At 36.8% G+C, this 8843-nt stretch overlaps 2 protein-coding genes across 2 annotated transcripts; both read left to right on the forward strand.

The window, feature by feature from the left end:
- Positions 1–275: 275 nt before the first annotated feature.
- Positions 276–1259, forward strand: LOC131432316 (mitochondrial import inner membrane translocase subunit Tim23). The gene is made up of 3 exons (XM_058598523.1): positions 276–478; positions 536–782; positions 863–1259. The coding sequence occupies exons 1-3, from the start codon at positions 430–432 to the stop codon at positions 1155–1157; spliced, it is 591 nt and encodes a 196-aa protein (XP_058454506.1). The 5' UTR covers positions 276–429; the 3' UTR covers positions 1158–1259.
- A 2828-nt stretch (positions 1260–4087) lies between these two features.
- Positions 4088–6007, forward strand: LOC131427326 (uncharacterized). Its single transcript, XM_058590401.1, has 3 exons — positions 4088–4217; positions 4288–4658; positions 4717–6007. The coding sequence occupies exons 2-3, from the start codon at positions 4330–4332 to the stop codon at positions 5147–5149; spliced, it is 762 nt and encodes a 253-aa protein (XP_058446384.1). The 5' UTR covers positions 4088–4217; positions 4288–4329; the 3' UTR covers positions 5150–6007.
- The last annotated feature ends 2836 nt before the right edge of the window (positions 6008–8843 follow it).

Consider the following 8843-nt stretch of genomic DNA (forward strand, 5'->3'; position numbering starts at 1 on the left):
ACTTCGCATAAAAAACCGCATAACTCTGAAACTTCGCATAAAAACCGCAGAAGGGAAACCACATTACTCTAAAAATTCGCATAAACAAAAACCGCTTAACTCTGAAACTTCGCATAAAAAAAACGCATAACTCTGAAAATCGCATAAAAAAGTAGCGTTAAAAAACCGCATAAAAAGACCTCAGTGTATTATTAATAATTATAGTCTGGAAGCCATGCGTATGCGGGTTAAGTTGGTGATTCTGGCCACTCTGGATTGTCATCGCACGAAAGGGCTAACATGGCTCCTGTATTTTATCTTGTATTCTCTGATTGTCTGTCAAATTAAATTTCTTTCTCTAAGTGCGTGGTGCAATTATTTTTGATACCCGTGATTTTTTGGATCTTCACAAACGAGAAAACGAATTAGTATAAAGAAAACTACATCAACATGAGTGACGATTATTTGAGTAAACCTCTTTCATTCGGATCTTCTCCATGTGAGTGACTAGTTTGTACACATTGTTACGCAATGTTGTAATCTCGATATGTTTTAGCATTCCCATCTCAACAGATTCAACCTCTTTCACCGTATCTTAATTATGATCCTCGATACCTACAATCTCAGCCCGAGTTTATATTTCCCGAGGGAGCCTCCAAACAACGGGGCAGATTTGAACTAGCTTTTTCACAAATTGGATCATCTGCTATGATTGGCGCTAGTATTGGCGGTGTTGCTGGTTTATACAACGGAATGCGCGCGACTGCATTAGCCAATCAGACCGGCAAGCTGCGACGAACACAGTAAGTATGCTGAACAAAGCAATTTACTAAAAATATTAAAAAATGTGCGGATTTAATAATAAAATGAATACAAAATGTAGGCTTCTCAATCACGTCATGAAACAAGGTGCCGCAACGGCAAATACTCTCGGTACACTAGCAGTTATGTACTCGGCCTTTGGTGTACTACTCCAGTGGTCACGCGGCGAAGATGATGAAATAAACACTATAACAGCTGGGGCAGCAACGGGTTTGCTTTACAAATCAACGGCAGGATTGAGAAAATGTGCAATCGGCGGAGGTATCGGCCTAGCCCTGAGCTCTCTTTACGTTTTGTGGGGTGTTACCGGTGGGAGCTCGAAAAAACTAAGAGAACTTAAATCGCAGTACTTGTAACTTCCTGGAGACCAACTACAACGCAAAATTTAGGTTTGTAAAGTATGTTAATAATAAAATCTGAGCAATCGCAATTAAACTCAATAGAAGAGAAAGAGGAAATCTAGTGTGCTGTCATTTATTAGATTCTGTTAATATGATGACAATATTTTTTGTTCATTTTCCCAATATGGAAATATAGCACTCTCTCTTGGGACATAAACTACGGCATAACAAGCCATTAAGAGCTTGTTTATGAGTACTATTTTGCAAAGCTGAGGAAATTGTCTTTAGGGTTCTGGAAACAGGCGAAGGACAACGTAGCCAACCATCCCGATTATTTATTACGATCGTATGTGGCATTTGCATTTAGTAGTTCGATCGAAGTTTGTGTATAGAACGTATCAAACGAAAGGTCTTACAATCCCAATAGGGAATGTTAAGTTTAAACCGGCTTCGGTTACAGCGATCCAGAAAGTACCGGAAATAGTGGCGAAAAACATTGAAATGAAACACACGACGTATATTTAGAGGCGGCCAAATTTAAATAATAGGACTTATAGTCCTATAAAAGGGGCAAATCACTCAAAACTCTGGACTAACTCAGACAAACAAAATCATCTGATCCGCAATAATCTCCCCTTATCTCGCACGATCTCTCCTCAACATTTTCCAACCCCTGTTAAACTTTTCTAAACTTACAAATCCTGCGTAAACACTCCTAAACTTTTCTAACCCAGCCAAATCTTGTGTCAGTTCAATCTAGGTTTAGAGCAGTGGTTCCCAAAATCGATATAGACCTTTTTTGGTCGATATTCTTCTTGCGGGGGTCGATGTAAACGAAAACTTACTATGGGGGTCGACGAGGTCTAGTTGTTATTTGAAATATTTACGCTAAAAAAGTTGTGTTTATTTGACCAACCGCAGAAATTGGTAAGTATTTTACATCAATATTAAAAAAGCAAGAAATTGAATTTTCATAGGAATTTATTGATGGGGGTCTGAGGTCTAAGCTTATTTTAGTCAAGGCGTCCATGACCCAAAATATTTTGGGAACCCCTGGTTTAGAGTGAATTGCAACTTGGTCCCATACAAAATTTCTTAATTATATCCAAGTCCGACTTCTGGTTCTGAAATTACAGGGTGATGAATTTAAAAAGTTTCAGCTGTCATAGAATGACGTGACAACCGCATTGTCGTTCGCCCCGATCATGTATTTCGATCGCATGAAGCGTAAGCTGAACCACATTTTTTCCCGACCCGCGATGCTACCAGAAAATTAGTGGTATTTTCTGAAAGCTTCTAATTTTGAGATATGCTGCCATATTTCTCCCGTAATATAACTTGTGTCCTGATCATTTTGAGATTTTGACAGTCGCAAAATTTATTGTGTGCGAAAACAGGACATAGATTTTGTGATGCAAGAATCGTTTATAAACATATTTTTTACTAGAACAAGCCGGTTCATGTGAATTAAATGTTTTTATTTGGTTTTTGCAATCAATGCTTTTCTATCGACTGTCGCTGTGAAACGCGGCATAGATCTGGCCGCCCGTAACTAACACGTAAACCATGCTTCGTCTGCAGCTGTAGTCTCAAAAAAACTTTGAATGCAAGAAATAAGTGTAAAGAATCTACGTATCGGCTTTTGAGAACTAGCAAAACAAACAGCTCGTGCATTTCACAAAAACATATAATCAAATGTATACATTTTTTCTAATGTTCAATTGCAGTTATTGAAATAACTCTAGTTTCTACATCTTTCGAAATTAACTGAAAAATAGGAGGCTGAAGTAGAATTTGCTTACATGAGACCTGGTCAAACTCATCATTTACTCTCTGCTAGGTCTTTTCAGTCTTAGAAGCCCATAGACATCCCAACTATGATGTGACTATGGAAACGAGAAACCATTCATCATGATTAAATCGACCGTCGCTTCCGAGCCCTACATGATAGAGAAGTTTTCAATATTGGTAATGAATTTAAATGCGATGCATTTCATAACTTTATCATCAATTGGAGAGGAACTCGTTTTTACGTACAAAACGTAACGAGAGCCAAACGACAAACGATCGAAAAACCGAAAGTGACTTAACATACGCAAACCGTTACACGTGGTTTATTAGAAAGAGCTTTTTCGTTTTTTTTTCGCGAGCTTGAAGCCATGCGCCAATAGTGTGACCAAATACAAACATTTTTTTTATTTGGTGTGATTTTCTTCTTTCTATTCAGAACATCCTCTCGACTCCGTCACAATAATTCCGACTGGAAACAGTAAGTACGCTTTACTTATTCTATTTCTTTATCCATTACTTGAAAAGCATGTACTACCTACGCCCAAGACTTGTACACAACATCTAAATAATTGATTAAATGAATGAAAATTACATAAACCGAAACGACTATGACCCTGACAGCATCTCAATCCCAATTATTTGACATTTCTCAAACTGTTGTATTTTGGATTTTTTCCATAATAACCATAATAACGTTCACTATAGACTGAAATGTTTGCGCACGGACAATCACCTGTTCACCAGCCCATCAGGTAAGCATGTTTGGCTGCGTTTGGATAAATGGACAGGTGAGAGTTAGGTCAGACCCTGTCAGCTTGGAGCGAAATCAATCTTCAGTTCAGCAACGCCATCGCACGGTGTCACATTCAACATATCATGTCAATTGTATGGGTGCGCAGTGCTGCTATTTTGGCGCGCACGAATTTGACATTTCTCTCCCCTACTTCTGTGTACGAGATTCGATGCGGACTCGCCTGAGGGCGCCATGCTCGCAAAAAATGTTGTTGCCAATGATTTGTTCGGGAAATGTGAGAGCTGGATATCTTGTTAATACGATGTCTTTGGTTAGGTGTACCACATCCACACCAATATCTACGCAAGTGAAACAAGACATTTATGTAATCTTCAGAGCACGCTTCAGTGTATGTAATAGCAAGCACTGTCGTGGCGTCGCTCATAAAGATGAATTAACCAGTCTCTGTGCGTAGATATTACTACAAGTCCGCGAGAAACTTCTTTTTGTTTTGATCAAGTTGTGTAGTAAATAGTACACGCCCAGTTGAGGTTGTTAATAATTTGATGTATTTCATGAAGTACCTACAATACTGAGCAATTTTGGAATCAAATTTTTTAGACGAAGAATCGAAATTCTAGAAATCAAAGAAAGTGATTCAACATGAACGAATACAGAAGTGAAAAACGTTTGGCCTATCTTTACCCTCTTATCGGTGCGTTATCTTTTATCTGTTGCATTTCAACGGCGGTTGCATGGCATCATTGGAGGTACGTTCTCGATACCTGCGTGGAAACTAATTGCGGGTGTATTTTGAATGGTATTTCAACACCAACCTACTTTACGGGTGGACACATCGCCTATTGCCATTGGGCGACCTATGGACTCGTATTGCCTATACTGTTCAGCGCAATATTTGGCATCTTCCATGTATTCCGTGTGTTTTGTGGTAGACCCAGAAGAAATACTTCAACAGCCACTGTCCGCCAGAGGTAAACTAGTGTAAACATCCTGACAAGAGAAGCATCACTAATAAGATTCCTTTTACAGATCTGGTGAAATCATCCTAATGACAACCAAAACCGATGTTACGGATGAAACCGATATAAGCCCTTATTATTGGATTCCCGTAAGCATCATTGGCAGTTTCATGGCTTTATTCACACTGGTTCATGCGGCGATGTACTTGAATGGGTTTCTGTATAGCTGCAAGCAATATCGCAACGAACTGATCAAGTATATGCAGGCTAGTGGACCTCTGGTTGCTGCCATTCAAGGAAGACTTTCGTGCGCGTCAGTGTTTGATTTTATGGATTATTTACATCAGGATGTATCATGGGATCGACGTCGAGAGGGTAGAATCAATACGGCAGCTGCATTGATAATTGGACTTATCTGCTCGTGGACCTGCATTGCGCTTTGGATTTGGACTGTTGTAATAGCTGCTCAACGTGCCAGAGCTAGTCGACGTGTACGAGTATGAACTGAATAAGCACAAAAATTGAAACGTCCATTTTTTATTAGTAATAAGATGAACATTCGGGTCGTCCATTTCCGTTATCAATAAGACAAACATGTTCTTCTGTGTTTCGTTCAGGCAAAACATTCCCGCATCTACATATTACTATAGAATAATCAATGGTGCCATCCGGGATACAAACATCGCATACATATTAAGCAATGAAATACCGTCACAAAAATAGATCAAATCATATCGCAGGCATCATTGGAAGCATTATAGAGGAAGTGAAACATTTTTTCAACTAGCACGATTTTAATATACTCATGAACCTTTGATGAAACATTTTATGTTTCATTATTCATTATGATTGCAGTTCCAGCCGTTTGCTCATACGGATCTGTAAAGTCTTAAACTTGAACTTCCTCAATTACCTAATTTTGTTTCATTCTTTTAGTAATCGTATTCCCTATTGATACAATCAATATAACTAAAGCTAAACACCTTGTTAAAATTTGTTAGTTCGATGTTATGCAGCTTAGAACTTTCAAGCAGCTCTTGTTTTGGAAAATAACTGATAAAATGTACTATATTTTTACTACTATTTACTATTAGAAATGAAAATGAACAGCGACAAGAACAATATATCAGACTTTTTTGGATTAAGCACATTATTTCACGAATGATCATTACCCATAATGCGATATGTGCAAAATCATGGATCAAGATCAATTGCAATCGACATAAGTAATGAGTGCCTTTTAGAATAGACACAATATACATAATATATAATACGTACAAAATACATTGTATCGAAAAGTTTGTGAGCATTTTAGCTTATATACTTGTATATGTAATCGAAAAATACAAGGTTTTATCCTTTTTGTCTATTTTATTAAATCAGGATGTATCATGGGATCGACGTCGAGAAGGTAGAATCAATACGGCAGCTGAATTGATAATTGGACTTATCTGCTCGTGGACCTGCATTGCGCTTTGGATTTGGACTGTTGTAATAGCTGCTCAACGTGCCAGAGCTAGTCGACGTATACGAGTATGAACTGAATAAGCACAAAAATTGAAACGTCCATTTTTTATTAGTAATAAGATTAACATTCGGGTCGTCCATTTCCGTTATCAATAAGACAAACATGTTCTTCTGTGTTTCGTTCAGGCAAAACATTCCCGCATCTACATATTACTATAGAATAATCAATGGTGCCATCCGGGATACAAACATCGCATACATATTAAGCAATGAAATACCGTCACAAAAATAGATCAAATCATATCGCAGGCATCATTGGAAGCATTATAGAGGAAGTGAAACATTCTTTCAACTAGCACGATTTTAATATACTCATGAACCTTTGATGAAACATTTTATGTTTCATTATTCATTATGATTGCAGTTCCAGCCGTTTGCTCATACGGATCTGAAAAGTCTTAAACTTGAACTTCCTCAATTACCTAATTTTGTTTCATTCTTTTAGTAATCGTATTCCCTATTGATACAATCAATATAACTAAAGCTAAACACCTTGTTAAAATTTGTTAGTTCGATGTTATGCAGCTTAGAACTTTCAAGCAGCTCTTGTTTTGGAAAATAACTGATAACATGTACTATATTTTTACTACTATTTACTATTAGAAATGAAAATGAACAGCTGCAAGAACAATATATGAGACTTTTTTTGATTAAGCACATTATTTCACGAATGATCATTACCCATAATGCGATATGTGCAAAATCATGGATCAAGATCAATTGCAATCGACATAAGTATTGAGTGCCTTTCAGAATAGACACAATATACATAATATATAATACGTACAAAATACATTGTATCGAAACGTTTGTGAGCATTTTAGCTTATATACTTGTATATGTAATCGAAAAAGTTTTTATCCTTTTTGTCTATTTTAAATATATACGTGTATATCTATTTACAATCACAAACAAACCTTTAGGATAAGCTTAGTCATTCACGATATGAAAATATGTGTTTGACTCATCATTGCAGTTCGTGGTTGTACCGGAAAGTGATAAAACCTCATAAATAGAACAGTTCAATTTTCACAAATTTTGGTTAAAATAAAAAATTCTACGATCACAAAGGTTGCTACGAAGTTCTTACGGATTCAACTTTGGATTCTAGAATTATAACGTGAAGATTGTTAAAAATTGCCAACCGTCATTTAACTGACGACGCAAAGAATCTAAAAACTCTCCGAACCTTTGCAAAAACTGCTCCAAATTGTAGATCTTTTTGGTTTGTAACCAAACGGAACGATTTCAGTCGTCGTTTTCTGGTTCCGAAAGTATCGGAAATAGGGGTCAAAAACTTCCAAAAAACAAAACACTTCAATTTTTCAAAGAAAAGTCAAGCCGATTTTCGCAAACTTCGACATGCATGAAAACAACGCCATTCCAACATTAAACTATCAGTTCTGGTACAGATTTTAGTTTTAATTAAAAATCTTTGTTATCATTTGTTATTCGACTTGTTTTTTTCGCTGATTTTGTATCATCATGCTTGCATGTTTGCCCATGGCGTATTTTCCATAAAGTACCTAATAGATGTAAAGTTTGATACGCAAAAACTTGGTACCGCGAAGCGGTAGGATATCTCTCTCATCTGCAGAATCTTGCTTAACTAATGCATGCTCGCGCACTTTCTCATTCCAGTCTTCCAGTGCTATTTTATTCATTATTATTATTATTGTCATTTATTTTACCCTAATTCATCCTCCATTTCATGTGGTTTTGACTCTGTTCTGCTTCGTAGGACCTACCGCTGCAAGCTTTATCGGCAGTGGAGGTTTGACCATCACGTAGCTCAAAACCTCAATCTTACGGTGTAATCTAGAGAATCAATAGCCCCATAATATTTCTCAATTTTTTTTGGTTCTGTTTCTAATTTTGCTCAAACACGCCCCCCTCCCCTTCTTCCCCATCTGGGCACGTGGCTATCGGTAACATTTAAATTGTTGAATCATGTGAAATAACGTTTAAATTTACCGAATACTCTCATATCAAGAAAAGAACTAATGATTCCTTCATGGATAGAATAGAACAAATAATTTCCTTGAATAATATTTACGCTCATTTACCTTCAAAATAAGATACAAGTTTTCATTTCGATAAGATATGTCATCGCGCTAACTTTGATCAGTGTATTCCATGTCGTCGTAGAACCATTTCTAATAATTTCATAATTTTGACATTCCCTGTAGATTTCGTAACGCCTATAACTTACTTAAATTAACGCATGTAACGCTTCGTAACGTCTATGACAAACAAAAAAGTAACAATTTGACGCTTCGTAACGCTTCTAACTTATAAAAAGTAACGCCAAAAATTTATACAAAGTAACACATGTCACACACACGCCTATAACTTACAAAAAGTAACGCTTCGAAAGACTGTAACTTACAAAAGGTAACTTGTAACTTACAAACGAGTAATGCTATTAACGTTTTTAACGTCATAACTAAAAAAATAACGCTATAACGCTTATAACTTACAAAAACACATGTAATGCTTCGTAACGTCATAACTTACAAAAATAGTAACGCTTCGTAGCGCACCGTAACGCCTATAACACTAAAAAGTAGCGCATGTAACGCTTCGTAGCGCTTATGATTCACAAAATATTACCGCGCGTAACACTTCGTAACGCCTATAAATTACAAAAAAGTAACGCTTCGTAACACC

The sequence above is a fragment of the Malaya genurostris genome, chromosome 2 (genome assembly GCF_030247185.1).
Source record: "Malaya genurostris strain Urasoe2022 chromosome 2, Malgen_1.1, whole genome shotgun sequence".
NCBI lineage: Eukaryota > Metazoa > Arthropoda > Insecta > Diptera > Culicidae > Malaya > Malaya genurostris.

Excerpts from the sequence above, each read along its gene's own strand:
- LOC131432316 (XM_058598523.1), top strand. The coding sequence starts at position 430 with ATGAGTGACGATTATTTGAGTAAACCTCTTTCATTCGGATCTTCTCCA. Across the intron at positions 479-535 it reads TTCATTCGGATCTTCTCCAT|CATTCCCATCTCAACAGATT; the intron begins GTGAGTGACTAG and ends GATATGTTTTAG. Across the intron at positions 783-862 it reads GGCAAGCTGCGACGAACACA|GCTTCTCAATCACGTCATGA; the intron begins GTAAGTATGCTG and ends TACAAAATGTAG.
- LOC131427326 (XM_058590401.1), top strand. The coding sequence starts at position 4,330 with ATGAACGAATACAGAAGTGAAAAACGTTTGGCCTATCTTTACCCTCTT. Across the intron at positions 4,659-4,716 it reads ACAGCCACTGTCCGCCAGAG|ATCTGGTGAAATCATCCTAA; the intron begins GTAAACTAGTGT and ends TTCCTTTTACAG.